Genomic DNA, 23,435 nt, shown 5'->3' with positions numbered 1-23,435 from the left:
GTACTGTACCTCAATGCTTTTACTGAAATACACACAAAATTAGCACTCCCGACTAAAAATCTTATGTAAATATCAGTCCAATTTTAGTCGGTCTGACTAGAGCACAGTACATACACACCAATTCTCTGCAAATGACTGTAAACTGTGACAGAAAGCTCTTTTTACACCCTACATTAAGATTATTTTTCCATTTAGTTCACAAATCAAGCAAGAGAACAATGACTGTTTGTATCTTGGGTGGTGTTCTTTGCATAGATTTAGTTGTGAGGTCTCTATGGGGCAGATATATAGGGGGCTGCAGAATAGTAATTGTTTCTCTACTGAGATACAGCGGTTGAAGTTTTCTAAGGAGATTCTCATGAGATGTATGGGATGTTTCAGGTTTCTGACACTTAACCCTCACATAGTTGATGGGATACATATAACCCGCTGCTGTAATACATGGTTTTAAGCTCTGTTCCATATTTGTCTAGTCGTATACCTGGTGAGAAGCTTTCAGAACTTCGCGAAAAATACCAGGGGCCATGGGCCGGATATATAGGAGGCTGTGAGCAATCATATGGGGTGGCTTCCCTTGATAGCTGGCACAGTTCATCTGCTCCAAGCAAATCAAATTGAATCACCGTCTCCATGCCAAGAGTGTCTGTCTTTCCTTATACATTACAGAGATTGTTTGTCAACCCATTACACTTACCACATATCTCGTTTAGCTGGGACTATCTTTTTTTAAACCAACAGCTCAGTTCACAAAATCATTACTAGAAATAAGAATAATCTTTGTAGATAACGTAATATTTAAAGTTGATCACTTGGGTCCAGGGAAGTGTCCAAATTTTCTTTTGTTTCCTTTTGCTTGCTCAATATACAGATTGAATAACATCATGGATAGGCTACAACCATGCCTCGCTCCCTTCTCAACCACTGCTTCTCTTTCATGGCTCTCAACTCTTGTAACTGCCACCTGGTTTCTGTACAAATTGTAAATAGCCTTTTGCTCCCTGTATTTTACACCTGCCATCTTCAGAATTTCAAAGAGAGTATTCCAGTCAACATTGTCATTGGCTTTCTCTAAGTCCACAAATGCTAGAAGTTTAGGTTTGCCTTTCCTTAACCTATTTTCTAAGACAAGTCGTAGGGTCAGTATTGCCTCGTGTGTTCCAACATTTCTGTGGAACCCAAACTGATCTTCACCGAGGTTGGCTTCTACCAGTTTTTCCATTCATTTGTAAAGAATTCGTGTTAGTATTTTACAACAATGCTTTATTAAACTGATAGTTCGGTAATTTTCACATCTGTCAACACTTGCTTTTTTGGGATTGGAGTTATTATATTCTTCTTGAAGTCTGAAGATATTTTGCCTGCCTCATACATCTTGCGCACCAGATGGCGGAGTTTTGTCATGGCTGGCTCTCCCAAGGCTATCAGTAGTTCTAAAAGAATGTTGTCTACTCCTGGAGCCTTGTTTCGACTTAGGTCTTTCAGTGCTCTGTCAAATTCTTTATCATCATCATCATCTTGGACAGTTTCCAGCCACTGGCTGGGTCTGTCGGGAACACAAGCCTCTCCATCGTGTTCTGTCTTTCCACCATTCCCCCTCTTCCACCTTCGTCCAGTTCTCTCCTCTTCTCGTCACACATTCCTTCACTCCCTTGACCGAGCGAGGTGGCGCAGTGGTTAGACACTGGACTCGCATTCGGGAGGACGACGGTTCAATCCCGCGTCCGGCCATCCTGATTTAGGTTTTCCGTGATTTCCCTAAATCGCTCCAGGCAAATGCCGGGATGGTTCCTCTGAAAGGGCACGGCCGACTTCCTTCCCCATCCTTCCCTAATCCGATGAGACCGATGACCACGCAGTCTGGTCTCCTTCCCCAAACCAACCAACCAACCAACCTTCACTCCCTTCACCCATCTATCTCTTGGTCTTCCTCTGTGCCTCTTCCCCTCCAGTTGCAGATCAAACATCCTCTTTGGAATTCTTCCCTCATCCATTCTCTTCATGTGTCCATACCACTGCAGTCTTGATTTTTCTATCCTGTCCTGTACTGGTTCCTCCTTTAGTCTTTCCCTCACATACACATTTCGCAATCTGTCTCGTCTTGTTACACCCAACCTGCTCCTCTGGAACTTCATTTCACTAGCCTGTATTCTACTTTTGTCGCTTTTGTGCATTACCCATGTCTCACTTCCGTACGCCAATATGGGGACAAAGTAGGTTCGGTATATAATTCCCTTGGATTTCTGTGGCACCTCCTTGCTCCAAATAAGCCCCCTAATGCATTTGTAGAACTGCCCTGCTTTTCTGCACCTTTCATTTATTTCCATTGCGTTTCCCCCCTTACTTTCAATCACACTTCCCAGGTACTTGAAGTTCTCTACCACTTGTAGTTTTTCCCCTCCACAAGTTATATCCACATTTGGCCTATTCGTCTTCCTTGTAGTGACAATTATTTCACTTTTCTTTGCAGAGAAATGCATTCCATATTGTGCTGCCGTTGCCTCCCATGCATCTAACTGCTCTTACACCTCCTTCTCGCAATTTCCCCATAACATCAGGTCATCGGCAAAAAGCACTGCTTTCATTTTATGATCTCCAATTGCATCTGACACTTGCTGTAGGATTTCATCCATAACAATAATAAACAATAAAGGCGAAAGTGCACTTCCCTGTCGCAGCCCATTTTCCAACTTGAACCATGCAGTACGTTCCCTCCCCACTTTCACACAACTCTCACTTCCCTCATACATTTTTCTGACTTTTCGTGTTATCTCTTCATCTATCCCTTTTGCGTTCAGCACATCCCAGAGCTTGTCCCTACAGATACTGTCATACGCCTTCTCAATATCTAAAAAGGCCATGATTAAGTCCTTCCCGTACTCATAGTGCCTTTCCTGCAGTTGCCTTACCGCAAATATGAGGTCCGTTGTTGATCTTCCCGGTCTGAAACCGTACTGCTCCTCTTGCAGTCTACTTTCAATACTGCTTCTTATTCTCTTCTCCAGGATCTTTTCATAGATTTTTCCACAGTGGCATAGCAGGGTGATTCCTCTGTAGTTCTCACATCTCCTTTTATCCCCTTTCTTGAAGATCGGGACTATAATTCCTTTCTTCCAATCCTCAGGAATTCTGTTCTCCTTCCACACCACCCTCAGCATTCTGTATAGCCACTGGGTTCCTACTTCTCCTGCTGCTCGTATCATATCCACTGTTACTTCGTCCCAACCTGGTGCCTTGCCCCCTTTCATCCTCTTTATGGCTTCTTCCACTTCATTCCAAGTTAGATCATCAATTTCCCCACTATTATCATCGTCTGCTGCCTTAGGCTCTCCATCACTGTTAGTTACCCGCTTGGCGGCATTCAACAGATCTTCAAAGTACTCCTTCCAAATCTTTTTGAGCTCATGCATTTCCTCCACAACTCTTCCATTATTATCCATGATCCTCAGGCACTCGCTTCTGTCGTTCCTCTTATTTCTTACCATGGTGTAAAGTACTTTTTTGTTCCCTTCACTGTCCTCTTCTAACATTCTTGTCCATTTTTCCATCCACTTCTTCTTCTCCGCCCTTACTGTGGTCTGTGCCGCTTTCTTGCTTTCCTTATATTTTACCCTAGCTTCCTCTGTTCGGGTCTGGAACCATTCTCTGAAGGCTTTGTTCTTTCGAAGTACTGCCTCTTTACATATGTTGTTCCACCATGGGGTTTCCTTACTTCTCCTCTTTGTGCTAGTTCTTCCGCACACAGTCTCAGCTGCCTCAACTAGGGCCCTCTTAAAATCCCCCCATTCTTCTTCCACTGTTCTCTGATCTTCCTTTGGCAGCTTCTTCCTGATCAGTGTCTGGTACTGGGTCCTCCGTTCATCCTCTTTCAGCATCCATGTCTTCAACCTTTTCTCCTGTATATCTGTTGCCCTCCTATCTTTTTTCTCTCTCAGGGTGGCTACCAACAGCCGATGGTCACTGTCTAAGGCCTCAGATGGAATGACCTTAACATCTGTGAGGCTGCTCATCATCTGCCTATCCACTAGTACATAGTCTACTACTGAAGTTTGGGACCAGTCCCCACTGTACCAAGTTATTTTGTGACTACTTCTCTTCTTGTACCAGGAATTAGCGATCATCAGCCCATTCCTCTTGCAGAATTCCAGCAACAATTTTCCTTCTCTATTTCGGTTTCCCCAGCCCTCTGGTCCCATTATCTCCTCGAATCCTTTCCTGTCTTTGCCAACATGTGCATTGAGGTCCCCTATTATAATCTGATTACCTCCATTTAGCTGCTTTTGCATGTCATCTTCAAATTCCTCCTTCTCCTTTTTTGTACACCCCATCTGTGGGGCATATGCTTGGATGATTTCAATGCTTTTTCCTTTCACTCGTACTCTGGCTTTTATCATTCGATCATTGATACCTTCCACCTCCTCCTGCAGACCCTCTCTGACCACTATTGCCACTCCATTTCTTCCCCTCTCATTCCCTATCCAGTACAGTTTACATCCTTTACTTAGTGGTTTTTCACCAACTCCTCTCCACCTAGTCTCAGCAAGTCCCAAGATGTCCAATTTCCTCCTTTCCATCATTTCTACAATTTCTTCTAACTTCCCAGTTAGAGTCCTTACGTTTAAAGTGCCCAGTCGTAAACCATCTCGTAATCCTTTTCCATTGCTTGGTCGGTTTCCTTTAAATCCGTTCCGTGATCCGAGGCATGTTCCCTTTTTAAAAGCAGTTGATTTATCCACTACTGGCTTGCTAGGCCTATCGCAGCTTCACCAGAGCCCCGTTAGCCGTCACGTTTCAGGGTTCCCATAGAGCCTTCTCAGCTACCGTAGCGGTCCTGGGGCACACGAAGTCCCCGCTGTACATCGCCCCTATAGGCAGTCCCCTACTTTGTGCCATTGCCCATCTCCCACGACTTGGACGAGGGGTTGGACTTATGGGAGACTCTGTCAAATTCTTTATGCAATTCTGTCAAATTCTTTATGCAATATCATATGTCTCATTTCATTTTCATCTGCATCCCCATCCATTTCCATAATATTGGCCTCAAAGACATCACCCTTGTATAGACCCTCTGTATACTCCTTCCACCTGTCTGCTGTCCCCACTTTGCTTAGGATTGGTTTTCTGTCTGAACCCTTGATATTCATACAGGAGGTTCTCTTTTCTCCATTTTGCACTTCCTGTCGATGACATTTTTGAGAAGTTTGTATTCCTTTTTGCCTGCTTCATTTACTGCATTTTTATATTTTCTCCTTTCATCAATTAAATTCACTATGTCTTCTGTTACCCAAGGATTTTTACTAGCCCTCGTATTTTTACCCACTTGATCCTCTGCTGCCTTCACTCAAAGCTCTCTACTGTATTTCTGTCCCCTGTTTTTGTCAGTCGTTCCCTAAAGCGCTCTCTGCAACCTCTGGTTCTTTCAGTTTATCCAGGTCCCATCTCACTAAATTCCCGCCTTTTTGCAGTTTCTTCAGTTTTAATCTAAAGTTCATAACCAATAAATTGTGTTCAGCATCCACATCTGTCCCTGGAAATGTCTTACAATTTAAAACCTGGTTTCTAAATCTCTGTCTTATCGTTATATAATCTGTCTGAAACCTTCCAGTGTCTCCAGGCCTCTTCCACATGTACAACCTTCTTTCATGATTCTTAAATCAAGTGTTAGCTTGATTAAGTTATGCTCAGTCCAAAATTCTACCAGGCAGTATCCTCTTTCATTCCTTACCCCCAGTCCATATTCACGTACTCCTTTTCCTTCCCTTCCTTTTCCTACTATCGAATTTTAGTCCCCCATGATTATTAAATTTTCGTCTCCCTCATCTATCTGAATAATTTCTTTTATTGCATCATACATTTCCTCAATCTCTTCATCAAGTGTGGAGCTAGTTGGCATATAAACTTGTACTGTGGTGGTAGGTGTGGGCCTTGTGTCTAACTTGGCTACAATAATGCATTCATTATGCTGTTCGTAGTAGCATTCATTATGCTGTTCGTAGTAGCTTATCCATGTTACTATTTTCTTATTCTTTATTAAACCTACTTCCATACAGACCCAGCCAGAGGCTGGGAACTGTCCAAGATGATGATGATGATGATGATGATTAAACTTACTCCTGCATTACCATTATTTGACTTTGTATTTATAACCCTGTACTCACCTGATCAGAAGTCTTGTTCCTCCTGCCACCGAACTTCACTGATTCCCCCTATATCTAACTTTAACCTACCATTTCTCTTTTTAAATTTTATAACCTACAACCCAGTTAAGGGATCTGACATTTCATGCTTCAAACCATAGAATGCCTGTTATGTTTCTCCTGATAACGACATCCTTCTGAGTAGTCTCCGCCTGGAGATCCGAATGGGGGACTATTTTATGTCTGGAATATTTTACCTAAGAGGATGCCATAATCATTTAACCATACAGTAAAGCTTGTGCCCATGGGAAAAATTATGGCTGTAGTTTCCCCTTGCTTTCAGCTATTCGCAGTGCCAGCACAGCAAGGCCGTTTTGATATCTCTCTGTTGTGGTTGCACCTATGGTACAGCTGTCTGTATCGCTGAGGTGCGCAACCCTATCCACCAACGGCAAAGTTCATGGTGTGCTGCGTGTGTGTTTTGGGGGGGGGGGGGGGGGGGGGGGGCGGGGGGCGGATAGATTACATCTCTCTGTTCAAGTTCACAGAATATACCAACAGATATTTTCCTTGTTCCTGGAAAACTGAGATATCATTACAAATTTTCAACTTATGACCCGTGTTGTTATCCAGATATCGAGACATCGGCCCGGTGGAGGACCACGACATGAGGCAGCAGTGGGCACCCAGTGGGGGTGGGGGACCCGCACCTGTCCCTGGAGGCCCACGGAAGAGGCGCTGGGGAGCGGACAATGGCTCGGACGATGGACGACCTTCTACTCCACAGGTGCTCACTCTATGGACTCGTTATAATGTTACTGACCTTTTACGTTGCCTCAAGCTTCTTGTTGAAGTTGACCTTAGAGAAACTTGTTTAGCTAATTAGCAGGTTCAGTCACGATAAATAACGACTTGCTAGCACAAGACACTCAAGTTCACTTGTTTCATTCATTGCACGTATTGCTTTAAACTGACCGTTATCAGCTTGTATTTTGTAATTTTAACAATTAATATATCAATGGTCAGCACTTCACACAATCTCTGAGTGACTTGACAGAGTTTCTCAAATGGTGATACCAATAATGAATAGTAGCTTTACAATAACGTCACATAAATGTTCACATTTTGAGTATTGAACACAGGCTGTTAGAATAAAATAATAAGATAATGTCTGTATTGATTGAACGATAATGCGCCATTAACAAAAATTATGCAGTGAAATACAGATTGTACTTGATTTCACTGTTATGCCCAGACTAACATAGATTTATGCATTCAGGCTACTGAGAGCCGGCTGACTGACTTCTTCTTGCACAGGGCCTGTTAATAGACACATGTATAATGGGAAAACTACAGTTTGGTAAAATATAAGTTTATTACATGTTAAGTATTAACATAAAAATGGGAAAATTAGAAGATACAAAGATACAATAGACATTTAAATGAGTTTGTTTAACCAATAGCTATATAACTAGAAAATGAGAAAATTGTCAGTACTACTTTATGGGACAGCAGTTTAATGTGTATTACTTTATGCCTTACGATGCATCCTATCGCCTGATTCATTATTTTTAATTATGTCATGTCATAACTATCTGTTCTTAATTTGATTCAGTCTCTCTTCGTTACTTGCCCTATCTACCCATCTGACCTACAGTATTCTTTATAGCACTGTAATTTGAAAGCATCTATTCTCATCTTGTCTGAACTGCTTATCATTCATGTTTTGTTTCCAAGTCACATATTTACAGAAGAGACTTCATGACACTTCTACATCAGAATGTTTCTCTTTTTCAGAAAAGATTTTCTAGCTATTACTACTATGCAATATACTGTAGAGCCATTACTTCTGCCATCATCAGATAGTTTGCTCCCCAAATAGGAAAATTCATCTACTCCTTTCAGCATTGTATTCCTTTTCCAAATGTATCTTTAGTTTATATTATGGGTTCCTCAGCACACAGATCGAATAATATGGGGTACAGGTCATAACCTTTTTCAAGTAAGTTATGGGAATGCGGCTACATGACAGCTTCAACAACTGACGATATTTTGACAGGTGCCATCCCTGTCAACAAGAAAGCATTGTGCTAGGAAATTTAAAACCTTGGTATGCAGAGTGTATGTGAAAAGACAAAAGAAACACACAGGGGAAACACTATCACAAGTACGCAATCAAAGGCAACCAATGTCAGAAGTATCAATATTGAATAGTAATAATTAATAGCTGAGGTAGCATTAACTCCATCCTTATGATCTGGGGAAGAACAGGAGCAGATTCAGAATTTAAGCAAAAAACCTGCATTTCTATACATAAGATCACTTGCTTATTTAATCTCAACTGATTCCTCAGTAACACTCTCCCAATAGCTTGAAGTTCATGCCAGAATCTTGTTGTTGTTATATTCTATAGAATGACTGCTGCCAAGATAATTTTCTACTACAACAGAGTCATTTGGCTTTTGTAAGCATATTTGACACTTATGCTCAATACATCAGCCCTCCACGGTCCTGAGAGTTTGACCAATACTTGAGGCACCACAACTGCGCAGTGGTCATCATAAAATCCACATGCCTTAAGAGAAATGCCATTGAAGTGAGAGAAAATTGGTGTGTTGTGTGTTGCCATAACATGAGCACGTATTATAACGTCAGTCTTTTTCTATACTCTTGTTACTTCTGAAGTCCCCACATAATTTATCCATTATTGCCCTGCTGAATGAAAATGAGATGAGTCATTCATTTTACCAACAAGGCAATGCTACTGCTCATATGGCACATCATTCCCTATGACTTATACATGTAATATTTGGAGACAGAGTAATTACAAAAGGTCCCTGGCCCCTGCACTCGCTGGATACGTCACCACCCGATTCCTTCCTTTTGGGTGTAGCTAATGAGCCAGATATGGAATACACGAAGAAACTTGTGGACCCTCTTGTTTGCCAAATGGGGTCATTATCGAGGCAAGAGGTAGTGTTATGTGGTATTAGTGTGATGTCGTGGGCCAGTGTCTAATTTTTTGTCCAGTATGCTTGGATGGGTATGCATGTTACCATGAAGCCAATGTGAGCATAGTTATGGTTATTGATAATATGCAACAAAGGAGACATTTCATTTAGAGTGCTAAAATTGAAATAGTTTGATATTTTCAGGGCTTCATTAAATTTTCATCATCATAGCTTTGATGTGTTCTACCTCTTGTTCGAGAGAAAGGTCCCTCATGTTCGAGATAAAGGTCACAGTGACAGACTGGACTGTAATGTAGCTATATGTCTGCACTAGGTTGATTGGTTGCACTTCGTCTGCCTCTACATACATAGTGTCCTATATGCGGTCTCCTTTATAGATGAGCTACTAGTTCCTAAAACTAGCCCAATAAACTGATGTCAACTATTCTCCTTCCCTACTACTGTTCATAAGTGCTCATTCTATAGTGTATTACTTAAAAAAGTTACACCTAGATATTTAATTGATTTGGCTCTGTCAAGCAGCTCACCATTAATACTGTCTTTCAACATTACAGGATTTTCTTTCCTACTCATCTGCTTTAACTTACATTTTTCTACATTCAGAACAAGCAGCCAATCATTACACTAAGTACAAAGTCTGTCTAAGGCAGTTTGTATCCTTCTATAGTTACTCGTCGATGACACCTTCCTGTACACCACAGCATCATCAGCAAACGACCACAGATTGCTGCTCACTGCGTCAGCCACATCATTTACATATACAGAAAATAAGAGTGATCTTATCACACTTCCCTGGGGGCACACCTGATGACACACTTGTATCGGACAAATACTCGCAATTGAGGGCAACATACTGAGTTCTACGTCTTTAAAAATCTTTGAGCCGCTCAGATATCTGGGAACCTGTTCCTTATGCTCAGAAATTCACAAACAGTGGAGCACCACGTCAAATGCTTTCTGGAATGTGGGATCTGCCTGTTGCCTTTCGTATGCAGTTCTCTGGATATCATGTGATAAAAGGGCAAACTGTGTTTTGCATGGGCGATGCTTACTGAATACATATTGATTTGTGGACAGAAGCTTTTCTGTCTCAAGAAAATTTATTATATTTGAACTTAGAATGTGGTGAAGATTTTTGCAGCAAATTGATGTCAAGGATATTGGTTTGTAATTCTGGGTTGCATTCTTTTATCCTTCCTATCTACAGAAGTCATGTGTCTCATTTGGGACTTTCTGATGGGCAACAGGTCTTGATAAATGCAAGCAAAGTAAGGGGCCAGTGCTACTGAGTACTTTCTGAAAAACCAATCTAGGATTTCATCTGGACCCTGTGACATATGTGTTGTCAACTCTCTTAGTTGCTCCTCTACAGCAGGGTGCCTATTAGTTTGTCGTTTATATGGAAGTCTTTGTGACAATGAAACAACAAAATGTCTTTACAATCCTCCTGTTTGAGTGATTTATTAAATGTGAAATTCAAAACTTTGCTTTGGTTCTGAGCTGGTGAAGCCAATAACTGTGATATGACATGAAGTTATTTATTGGAAGGAAAGTGGTGGTGACAGACCAACGTGCAGTGTAACCAGAGATCTTGGTTAGGTAAAAGGTGATAGTTTGGTTGTGTGTTGCTGAAAGCAATAAGTGTGATGCATCAAGAAGCTGGCTAAATTTACCGAATGTTTCTAATAACTATTCTGAAAACAGCCAGTGGCCACAGGTTGGTTACACCATGTATAGCTTTGTTTTGTCATTTTGGACTGGTAAAATGCTGTCTTCCCCCTTTCCCATCCCTTCTCGAAGCCTTAAAAGGATGTCTATCTGCTGATTTCATTGGCAGTTTGTAACCAGCTGTTCGCCATTAACAGTGAGATGGGGTGTTCCTCATCATTTTGGATGAGTGTGAGAGAAATGCATACATTGACATACATTTATTTTCTGTGGCAGTCATATAAATAACTCTTCGAACATTGTCTTCTTTTGTTTTGATTAATTTTTCTAACTGTAGGTTCTTGAAATGATGCAATGTGGAAAGCAGTATATTATTTCGTCATTGATCACCCACATTTGTAAAACAAAATTCATTGATATAATGGATATTTGGGTTATCTTCTGTGAATATCATAATTATGTTTTTTCCATTACTTTATTTTTCTCCAGAAGAATTATCAATATTTTCATACTCACTGTTGTAACTTAATAAATTGGCGTCAAGTAAAAAGATTAATTTCTATGATACTTTATTTCGAATAAATCTTCTTGTGTAATAGTTTATTGAATGCTTGATACATCAATTGACTTGTCTGACTGAGTGGCTCTTTTTTTAATTTTTATTTATTTTTCCAAGAGCCTTCTGTTTGGACTGATACAGTCCCTCCCTGAATTCCTCTCAAGTGCAAACCTCTTAATCTCAAAGTAACACTTGCATCTTATTGTTCTCAATTGTTTGTTGGACCTATTCCAATCTATGTCTTACCCTACAGTTTTTACTGTCTGCAGCCCCTCTAGTGTTCTCTGACTGTGTACAATACAAATAAAATCAGTATGAACAGATGACATTGGCCATCAGTCAGCTATCGAAGACCAATAAACATTTATGTGATGCTAATTGCAGAACTCAATTATAAATTTTCTTTTATGCTTTTGTTTAATTATACTGGGCAACAATGAAAATGCTTTGGGCTTAAAAATAGTAAATTTACATGTATTTCCATCTTTTTTTTTTTAGGGGTGGGGGGGGGGGGGGGGGTTGGCACACCTGTCAAATAACAAAACACAAATGCTCTTCAGCTACTTGTAAGTCATAAATGTAGATACTGTTGCTGTGACTGTGAATTACATGTAGTTTCTACTCAAATTAATGGAAAATTTCTGGTTTGCGAGTGCTTTTTTAGTGTAAAATTTGTAAAAATGCCACAAAAATATGTAAATATGGTGAATAACTTTTGTTATATTTGTGGTGAAATAACATTTTCCTCACAGAAACGCAATCTGATGCCTCTTGTAAAGACTGCCTATCAGTATTATTTCGGTATGAAAGTAGGGGACCAGGATAAGTCTTGGGCTCCACATATATGTTGCAACGCATGTTCAGTTACACTGCGAGAATGGCTGAAAAAGAAGAAACTATCTATGGTTTTTGCTGTGCCTATGATTTGGCGCGAGCCTACAAACCATACAGATGACTGCTATCTCTGCCTGACTCCACCTATAAAGGCAGTACCCGAATTTTCCATCTGCTATTCGACCCATTCCACATTTGGATAGTTTACCAGTTCCTACTCCACCCAAAAATTGTGTGTTTGACGTAGAAAATGAAGACAGTGTGGAACAAGAAGAACCAAGCAAGCCTTCCATATCCCATGACCCTGATTTTGAGGGAAAAGATGATAAACTGCACAGACTGAGTTAAGCAGAATTGAGAAATCTCATTAGATACCTTGGCCTGTCAAAGGAGAATGCAGAAATTCTTGGGTCTCGACTACAGCAATGGAATCTTCTCCAAAGTGATGTGAGAATCTCACAGTACAGAAAACGTCACATGGAACTGCTTCCCGTTTTTGAGAAGAAAAATAATCTTGGTGTTTGCTGCGACATTAATAGCTGGATGAAATCTTTGAATTTGAACCATGATCCAACTGAATGGAGACTATTCATAGACTCCTCCAAGCTTAGTTTGAAAGCCGTGTTACTTCACAATAGGAACCTTCTTTCATCTATTCCTGTTGGTCATGCTGTTCACATGACGTATGCAAATATGACGGCTCTCTCGGACTCAATTAAATATCATGAACACAGATGAAAAATCTGTAGTGATCTAAAAGTCACTACCATACTCTTAGGAATGCAACTGGGTTACACAAAGCATTGCTGCTTCTTATGTATGTAGGACAATAGAGATAGGAAATTGCATTATATTAAAGAAGACTGGCTTGCAAGAAATCTTCACCCTAGTGAGAAAAACGTCGTTGCCGAGCCTCTTGTGGACCCAAAAGACGTTCTTCTTCCACCCCTACATATCATCGAGCTGGGTTTGATGGAAAGCTTTGTCAAAGCTATGAATCGAGAAGGACGAGCCTTTAAGTACATAAGAGAGAAATTTTCAAAATTAAGTGATGGTGAGAGATTCCATCAGGACAGTTATGGAACAAAGATATCAGGGCCGTTGGAATGAAGTAATGCTTGTGGATTACTGTTGGTCTTTGTGTAGGGATTCTGTGGAACTCCATTACAAGAGGCAAGCTAAAAGACGACAAAGTCAGTAGGTCACCACACGATTCTCTTCAGACACGACCATCTGCAAAGTATTTTTCCAGCAATTTAGAACTCGTAGCATGTAATTACCAGTTAAAAAAATCAAATGCACTTTCATTGTTGTTAGCATGTATGTAATTAAAATGTATCCTTTTCTCTCAATACGTTAATATGTAATACTTCCACCTTGTTTACATCATAGAAACTAGATCTAGTAAAAATTTTTCATTGTCATATTTGTTTTTCTCAACCTAAAATTAGTAGGAATTGCCTCATGAAGTGCTCGAAAAATTCAAAAATTATTTTTTTGTTGCCCAGTGTTACTGGTCTGAAACACCACAAGACTCCTGTCAATACAGATCCCATCTTCACACGTTTGCTGTCTGTCGGCTAAAAGGACACACTGATTGGCACTGTAAAATATGACGTCATTAGAGAACTACTATAGGCCTTATCATGATTATGTAAAATACACACAGAACAGATAGAAATAAAAAATGAATGAATATTTTGAAATAGTGCTAATGTAAATACACTAAAATATAAATGATATGAATATAATAGAGGGAAACATTCCACGTGGGAAAAATATATCTAAAAACTAAGATGATGTAACTTACCAAACGAAAGCGTTGGCATGTTGATAGACACACAAACAAACACAAACATACACACAAAATTCAAGCTTTCGCAACCAACGGTTGCTTCATCAGGAAAGAGGGAAGGAGAGGGAAAGACGAAAGGATATGGGTTTTAAGGGAGAGGGTAAGGAGTCATTCCAATCCCAGGAGCGGAAAGACTTACCCGTCAGCTTTTTTCCCCCTAAGGTAAGTCTTTCCGCTCCCGGGATTGGAATGACTCCTTACCCTCTCCCTTAAAACCCACATCCTTTCGTCTTTCCCCCTCTCCTTCCCTCTTTTCTGATGAAGCAACTGTTGGTTGCGAAAGCTTGAATTTTGTGTGTGTGTTTGTGTTTGTTTGTGTGTCTATCAACATGCCAACGCTTTCGTTTGGTAAGTTACATCATCTTTGTTTTTAGATATACTAAAATATAAATGTATAGATGTCTACTTTGCTCTGGCATGAAAGACATCAATGTTACCATCGGTATTTGTGACACTATAGAATACATTCTTGTAATGTCAGTTATTATTTATTTAGGTTGCAATGGTTTCTCATAGTTTCTAACATTTAATTTGCAACTGTTTTTCTCTTTGCAGCCGTACCTGCAGCGTAGCAGCAGCGGATCGGTGCGGACCTACGATCGCGACCAGCGAGGGAGGAGCCCCATTCTGCCCGACTACGAGCCTTACAGCCGTGCGGAATATCGACGTGGTGGGATAGGCTCCGGCAAGCTACCACCACCCAGGTACAGGGACGAGGGCTACGACGGCTATCCGGGGTCACCCTCCGAAGGCGGCGAGGATGTCGGCCCGGAAGGAGACGCCGGTCACGACTGGCCACCCCCCACTGGCGGACCCAGGGTGGCAGGAGGTGGCCTCCTCCCACATCCGTACCCACGCCCGAGGGACAGCACCAGCAGCGGGGCCGACCTCGGATCCGGTGGCTACCGGGGCCGCTCTCCTAACAGCTACCGTGGTGACACGAGAGGGGGTGGGCGGGGTGGTGGCCGCGGAGGTCGGTATTCGTCCAGGGGGCGGGGGTCGATGAGGGGTGGAGCTGGGAAGAGGGGAGGTGGAGGCTTCTGACAGAGTCCGCAGCCGGAGCCGGACAGTGAGGACTGAACGTGGATCGGAGTCCCGTCAGCTGCGGCTCTGTCGGATGGCCACCCCTGATGATATCAGTTATTCGTCGGTGACTTGTTTGCAAAGATAGGGTTGGCCATTTGTCCCTACATGAGGTTTGTCACTGCAATATAGGGAATTGTAAAACTATTCAAATTATTACGGATTCACGGAAGAATATTACGTTTAGTGTTCTCGAGTGATGTGTATACGCTACAAGACTGTCTGTGGTGTGACCTTCTCTGCTCCTATGGGAAATTATTTCCTGAATTGAAAAAGAAGAAGAAAAAGCCACTTAAATTCTGACAGTGGTGCTTATTTGATGCTTTGGGAATGGACCCTTCTGCACTGTTCCATGCCCACACACTGAGAATGTGATTTGGCCAGCCATTCACTGCCAGTCTAGCCTCCTTATGTAGTGTAGGGTAGTGTAATAAGATGTGCCTTGACTAGATGAAGAAATTTTCAACACTTGTACGCTTGCCTTAGGGCTAACTACAGAATCCTAAGTATAGGAATCTTCACCAGATGCTAACTGATCTTAAAGCTCCTCCTAAATGGCCCACATTTACCTATGGAAGCAAAGCATGTATCTTTATGTTTAAGTCAAGTGAGAAATTATTTTTTTCCACTGTGCATTGTACAAGCTTTCATCTTGCAGTGTTGCACCTCACTTGACCATTTAGTTCTTTTATTATTACTGTTACTTTTCCTTATTTTTTGGTGATTTGGTGAGATCTTATCATGAGAGGAGTACAGAAACTTACATTTGTATAATGATTTTTTTTTTTTTTTTTTTTTTTTTTTTTTTCAAAATATTCCACACTTTTTTTGCCAAGTAAGCAGGAAGAGCACAGAAACAGAGATAAGTTCATATGGTTACTGTAACGGGAAGCCATTATTGTAAGCATTAAGTACCTCAAATGAGGAAGATGACTGAACATGAAAACATAGATTAAGAAACTTCAGATTGGAAAGTTAGGAAGTGGGGTGAGAGAGCAAATAGGAATTGGACTAATTTTCTGAAGACTTTCACACATGAAATTTCACAATCAGTTAACAGAGTTGTTGTGTAAATGATTCGTCTCCTCTTTACCTGGGTGGAAAAAACAATATTTGTATTGGCATCACCAGGGGGAGGGGAGGTGCCAACTTCAATGTATTATTGAAATTTAGATTGTGTTGAACTATTAGAATAAAATGAGTTCTCATTTTCAGTTATCGATGACAGCACTAATCAGAAATTGTTTTAGCTTCTTGAAGCACAGTTGTGAGCTGTTAGCGTAATTTGAAAATACATTTTTTATTTCTCTAGATTCAATCTAAAAGGCAATGGTCCTAATAAAATGTGCGGCTGCCTTGCATTTGTGTGTGAATCAGGGTGTCGGGAGTGACACAAACATGTGCTTCTGCAGTTATTCATTTTTCTCTTGGTCGTAGTGCTCCTGTTTATACAGTACCCCAAAGTGAGAAATCACAATTGTTTCTCAAAAGTATGGCCAATTTGCATATGAATTTGTATCTAATGCTCTTGGGAACATAAAAGAATACCAGCAGTGTTCATTAATTGGGGTGTACAGAACTTTGGTGTGTAAGGTTGTGTTGGAAAGAACCATGCATTGATCTCAAGCAGGGATGCTGTAAATTAGTGATTATTTTTCATGCCAATAATTTTTAGGCATTAATGTATATTTAACAGTGTAGAGCAAGGACATATCATTTTTCGCCTTTCAGGAACTTGTGGCCTTTGTGTAGGTTTTTGGGATACAATGTGCTTCCTTTAGAACTGCGTAGCTCAGTATGGGTTTCTCTGCTAGTTGACTGTCTGCCATTTCATTCATTTTTTGTTGCAGGCTTTGACAATACACAGGATGTGGCTCTGTGTCAAGGGAAAGAGGAAACACATGGAGCAGAATGATAAATGGGCACAAATATGAGTAAAACTGGGGACACTGAATGTGAATTTATGTGTGTTATGTCTGACTTGTTGGCTGTCTGATATAGCTGACACTCAAGATCGGATCCCACTGTGCAGCATTTTTTAGTTTTCTTTCTACATGCACAGGTTCCGTGGAAATATTCTTTTCAGGAGCAAGTAGTTTACCTACATATCATTTTAATTTTCCTTTCAAGATGGCATTTAAAGCCATTTTCAAATATTTTTATTATTATAATTTTTATACAACATGAAAGTGATTTTTCCCCCTTCGTTGTTACTTGGATGAGAGGGTGAATGGAGAACAAGGTGGTGGAAGGTTTGAAGTGAAGTTGTGTACTTAAAGAAAATGGGAAGAGTATGAGAGTGGATATGGGTCTATGTAATTTGTACAAGTAGCCTGCAGTGTTACAGAAACTGATATTTGCTACCCTGTTTACGTTACTTCCACTGCCGGAGAATTTACGTCATAATTTCGAAGCAGGGAGCACTGGTGTTTTATCTTTTCATGTGTCTTGAAGAATCCATCACAAAGACAATCAGTGGTGCACCAGATGTAGATTAGTGTGCTTTGAGAATATTTTCTGTCACAGTCATCTTGCATTACTACTAAAACATTTTATATTAACTGAGACCTAATGGAGCAGAGGGGTGGCATCAGCCTGTGTTTTGATACCAAGTAAAGGAAAGTATTGAAAAGTGTCTTCCTTTAGTTCAGAGTTTCCATTGTGACAATGTTTCTGGCGCGCGCATGGATGAGCTTGAGTGCGCCTCGCGCGCGCGTTTGTGTGTGTGTGTGTGTGTGTGTGTGTGTGTGTGTGTGTGTGTGTGTATTTTGTGGGTTGAGTGGGGGGACAGCATCGTTTTTATCATGTAAATGGGAGTGTTCCTTTAGAAACGTGTGTTGATCAGATCGTGTTGATATCTGTGACCAACACAATGCATTACGAGCAATGAGAGATTAATGAACATAACAACGAAAATTTTGTGATAAAGTTGGCCTTAGTCCAAATTATAGGAAGGGGGTACTGGAGTTGATAATGAGGTATTGAGGTAGGATACGTCTCACTTGTTCTGAGAAATGTCTCTTACAAAACATCGGATAAGGTACACAGTTGCTGTATTGTTTCCCTTACTGCTTTTGCTGTTCTAAAAGCTTACCTTTCTGCAGCTCACTGTTTAATTTCTGTGAATTAAATTGCAAAATGTGGAGTCCGACTGCACTTTGCCTGTGAAACTACATTCCGCTATAGCAGCTAACATGAGAACATCATCGGCAACTTTCTGCTGAAATGAATAACACTACAGTAATTGTTTTCGACATATGAAATCTAAGCTCTGAATTGTGGAAATATGATACTATCTGCAGCAGTGAGAGATCTACAGGGGATATATACTGCCTTCGGGGAACTTTCAACATTATATAGATGTCTGGAAACATTGCCTGTCCTGATCCAAATCTGTTGATGTGAATTAGTAAAAATATTTTTGAGAAATAACTTTCCCTATGGAGTATACAAGTTTGACATGGAGAAAGATAGTCAATTGTGCACTGCCAGAACTGTTATTTTCAGTTTCTGCTGTGCTTTCTGTAGACTTGCATCATAGTAGTGCTTAGCCATAAACATTATTAATACAGGTTAACTTGTGTCCACCAGCATTCTGTGTACTTAAGAGAAATATGTATTATGATTTTTTGTCTAGTTTCTGTTTCATACCGATTTCCATTGTGATTCAAAGAAAACTTACTGGTCTTGCGCTGTGAATAAGACTGACTGGGTTCTTCACCCAATGCATCCTTTTGCAATTTTTTTCCAATCTTTTTTGTGGAATCTTTTAATCGGTGTCATATCAGTGAAGCTGTCATTCATGATAGGCATAATTGGCAGAGAATTGTATTAATTTCTTTTTTTAAGGAATGGTTGCAATTTTCTATAGTGGCCCAATAATTTCCTCTGCTGAATTATTTTCCTGTTACCAGAACCCTGTATAAAATGTTGGTAAATTGTTATGTATTGTATTTATGTTATGAACAGAATTTCCATGTATTTTTAAAAGTATAATCAGTTCTGTGTGTTCCTTCCTGTCCATCTAAATGGCCAGGGACTGAACATTCACATTACTATTGCATGTCAAGCTGAAAGAATTGTTATTTTTGTATTTTATTCATGTAATAGCTAAATGTAAATGTGAGCGATCCTTCCTTTTCCTGATTTGTATGTCCTAACCCTGTACTGGAAAAGTTCTTTGAGTGTTGCACTTTGTCTGTGGTAATTATATATTTTTCCCTTTTTTAAAAGGCAGAGATGTGTACCAGGTAAGTGATTTAAGGATATATGAGACTCCTTGTGTTTATCAAGCAGTATGAAAAATACTTTTGTTGACAGTTTGTGTGCCAGCCACTCAAATGTAGGGTTCTACACATCTCGTTTTTATAAAACTGTGAAATGGAAAAAGTAAAACAGAACATTAACAAATTTGAGACTGACACTTATGCTGCAAAATGTGCCTTGTATAACCCACTGTTGCTATTTGTGTCATTATGCTGGTATTGCACTTTATGAGTTGTATATGCATTTCATCTCACTCTCTTTGTTTTAAAAAAGAAAACAACCACACCCTATCAGCCTTCTTTCATATATCTGTGTTCCACTTGAGATTTAATAATAATAATAATAATAATAATAGTAATAACCCCTCCCCAGTGGAGACTTGCCCGATAATCAATTGATGGTGGGTAAAGTCAAGGAAAGGGAATGGTGAAAACCAAAAGCAGTTTTCAGTTCTCCTTTAAATTTTTGCGAACTTGCTGTTCTTCTGTTGAAACGATGACCCTATTGCAGTTTTTCTGTAGTAATTTATCGTAATTATTGTATGCATATTTTTTTCCTTTCTGTAATTTTGCCATTTCTGACTTGTTCAATTGTTTACATTACCACAATCATCATCATCATCATCATCTCAATACTGTCACGGTTGATCGCTCTTAAGTGCCATGTGCAAGTTTAGACTCGGTAAGAGATTGTGAGTGTTCCAGTCAGTAAACCTTTTCCCAACCGCTGATAGAGGCTGTGCGGGAAGTGGAGGAAGTGAACTCTGCCCATCTCACAGACTGCCGCAAGGAGAACAGTGCAGATGGAGCATTCTTTGCCTCTCTTACCCAATGCTCACTATGCAATTCAAAAATACCAATGTTAGAAAAGAAGATGCCTTTTTTTCCAAAATCAAATTATTTATTCTTCAACAGAGTCCCATTTCAGGGATATACCTTTCCACAATGTCCCGCTCATTCTTTTTAATCCTTAAAAAGTGCTTTTGAGCTTTCTTTAAAATATGCCTCTGTGTTGGTGATTCCCTCTCATGTGAGGACAATTTTTTACCTGTGAGACATTTCTTGATCTTTGGTAATTAGAAGAAGTTGCAGGGAGGCAGGTTGGGTGAATGCAAGGGTGGATCAGCATTTTGTAACACATCTGAGCTATTTTGTGGCAACATCTTCAGATGAATATGGTGGTGCTCTATCTTTGTGAAGCAGTGATTTCATGTTCATCAAATGGGCCCGTGTTTCCTTTAATTTCTTGTGTGAACCATCCAGTATCTCACTTGTAGTATCTTTTGATTTTTTATTTTATTTATTTATTCATTTTTTTTATCTCTGGGGAGTCTGCAGTATGGAATCTTTCACATCCCAAAAAATTGTCACTATTTCTTTTACGGCTGATGTAGCCTTCTTTGTAGCAGATTCACAGGAAACAACACATTGTCTTGATTATCACTTAGTTGCTGGAATATAAAGATAAATCCAGGTCTCACCGTCTCATCAGTGGCGATGGTTTGATGCAAAAAGCCGTTCTGATTCCACTTAAATTACTCCAATTTCAGCTCTGAAATTGAAAGCCACGCCCACTTATTCAGGAACTGCAACACCTATTGTGTTGACTTTTTTTGTCACCAACTTATTGTGCAAAATATTGATTGCTGTTTTCATTAGTAGACATATGATGTGCTATTTCGCACACTTTCATTTGACAGTCATTGAGAACCATATCATGGACTATTTCAACAACTTCTACAGCAACCATATTTTCTGTGTATCTCCAATGATTGCTATCAAAAAAGACTGTTTGACCATCTTTAAATTCATTGAACAGAAGTCTAATTACTGTCATAGATGAAGTAAGGACACTACAAACATTCTCCAATTTCACTTGTATCTCATAACAATTTTCAAATTTTTAATTTGTAATTATACAGCCTCACTGCATATACCTGTGCTGCCTATATAATATCATTGCATATGCTTGCATTGCACATGTACAACCTCAACTACCGGTGTCGCCTGTGTGTACATTTCACAACTCTTGTGTCACACGTCATTGAAATTTGTCTGGTGCTACATTTACCTGACAGTAACCACTGATTGAGAACAACTCTTAAAAATGAGAATAAATCTTTAAATATATTGCGCTAAGCATAAAAAAAATGATGTGATAACTTTGTGGCTGTAATCATTATTGGATATGTTTGCACACTTCCTGTAACATCATTTACAATGGATCAAATTCAGTTAGAATAACCTACTCCTAAGAAGTTTCATGAGAATACATGATTATGATTGCATAATGTTTAGATTGGTCCATGTGTGACACCTGGTTATATTTGTGCCACAAAGTTGGTAAGCTTTGTGCGATCGCATTTGGCGGAGGCTGGTCATTGTGTAGTTGGTACGAATTTTAAACAGCAAGTGTTTAAGGAGTGTGGGGATTATAAAGATTTAGACAGACATTGCTACATTGTACTTGTAATTTAAGTGGAGCATTATTTAATTTTTTGTTATATTCCATTAATGTGAATTTTGTGTACAAAGTAGGCCTACCAATGAAGAACTGTATTCAGAACTTTCCAGATGTCACAGAACACACTTGTCATAAGCATACAACATAACTAATTTTCCCTTTCTGTTGAAAGCTTTCTCTACAGTCTCCCCATTGAGAAAAATTTTAAAAACTGTGAGAGTAACTTTCTTTTTGTCGCAGGTGTCACCATATATCCTTACTGACACTAGTTAAACAATACATGTGACTTATTCTGTCTTCCTCAAATTGCCATTACCTTACCAAACAAGTTGATGCACTGGTAAGATGCTCTAGTCAATTTGGGAGAACAGTGGTTCAAGTCCCTGCATGAAAGTCCAGATTTAAGTTTTCCATGGCTTCCCTAAATCCCTTAAGCCAAGTGCCAGAATTATTTCTTTTCCATATCTGAGCTTGTGCTCCATGTCTAATGAGTATCTCACCAATGGGACATTAAAATCCTATTCTTCTTCCCTTGAATCCCATATCCATCTCATAACTATTCACCACTCATTCTCCAATCTGTATGCTGTATTTCTTCAAGTCACATTTCATATTTGTGCAGCAGTACTAATCATTTCTTTCCGGAGTTTTACCCTTGGTACTTAAGTTAGTACTGGGTTATGTATATTTATTGGACTAGTAGTTGCTCTTCTACAATCTTTCTTGTGTGCCATTGTCCCATGTTTGTCTTAATTGACTATTAAGGAAGAAATTCTAGATAGCTGCCGTAAGTGATTAAAGAATGTAAATAGACAGGCACAACCTTAAGGATATAGGCAAGGATAGAGACACATTCGTGCCACAATTATGGTGAGTTCAAGATGTAAAGTAATATGCAGTCTAGGATAAAATTTTGCCTTGAGGTAGATACTGAAGTCTATCTTTGGGAATATTCTTATCTTCTATCTGATTATTGGGCATTTAATTACCTAACGCTCTCACAAGGTGTTTGTGTGAAATTCAATGATGGCTGTGCTAGTATTCTCCAAAATCATATCTACTGCTTGCTTTTGTTTCTGCTAAACTTTGTTAAGAATTTCGCAAATGTGTTTGTGTGGTACCAAATTACACTGTAATATTTGATAGCACATTATACCGCTTAAACGACTAGGGGGTTACCGTTGCTTTAAACTACCGATTCGTATCTGGAGTGATGCAATGTAAGTACCCAATCCTGTCAGGAGTGGTGCTTAAGGGCTCTTAAACTCTGGCCGCTATCAGCAGTCTTTCTAGTACTTCCCGGTGCCTCATAAGTAAAGTAAATGTTACGAATTCTTTCGTAGTTGTAAACAAACATGTGCGTGTGCCCATAGAATAGATTTACTGCCAATTCTCTCGCCACAATTGAGACTGGCGCTTGTACTTTTATAGACGTCTATTTTATTTGGCTGACGCTCCAAACGGGAGTCGTTTGTTTAGATTGGTCCGCGTGTGGCGCCTGGTTATATTTGTGCCGCGAGGTTGGTAACCTGGGTGCGGTCGCATTTGTCGAAGGTTGCTCATTGTGTTGTCGACAAGAATGTTAAACAGTGAGAGTTTAA

General features: G+C 39.9%; 1 protein-coding gene across 1 annotated transcript in view; it reads left to right on the top strand.

The window, feature by feature from the left end:
- LOC124720256 (pre-mRNA 3' end processing protein WDR33) overlaps positions 1 to 15,066 on the top strand; it is a 174,941-nt gene extending 159,875 nt beyond the window's left edge. The window contains exons 15-16 of the mRNA XM_047245573.1: positions 6,768 to 6,921; positions 14,578 to 15,066. Of these exons, the coding sequence (XP_047101529.1) occupies positions 6,768 to 6,921; positions 14,578 to 15,066 (643 nt within the window). The remainder of the gene's footprint in view (positions 1 to 6,767; positions 6,922 to 14,577) is intronic.
- Positions 15,067 to 23,435: the final 8,369 nt, after the last annotated feature.

The sequence above is a fragment of the Schistocerca piceifrons genome, chromosome 11 (genome assembly GCF_021461385.2).
Source record: "Schistocerca piceifrons isolate TAMUIC-IGC-003096 chromosome 11, iqSchPice1.1, whole genome shotgun sequence".
Lineage (NCBI taxonomy): Eukaryota > Metazoa > Arthropoda > Insecta > Orthoptera > Acrididae > Schistocerca > Schistocerca piceifrons.
The sequence above is the reverse complement of the archived record's forward strand: the minus strand, read 5'-3'. Positions and strand labels throughout refer to the sequence as shown.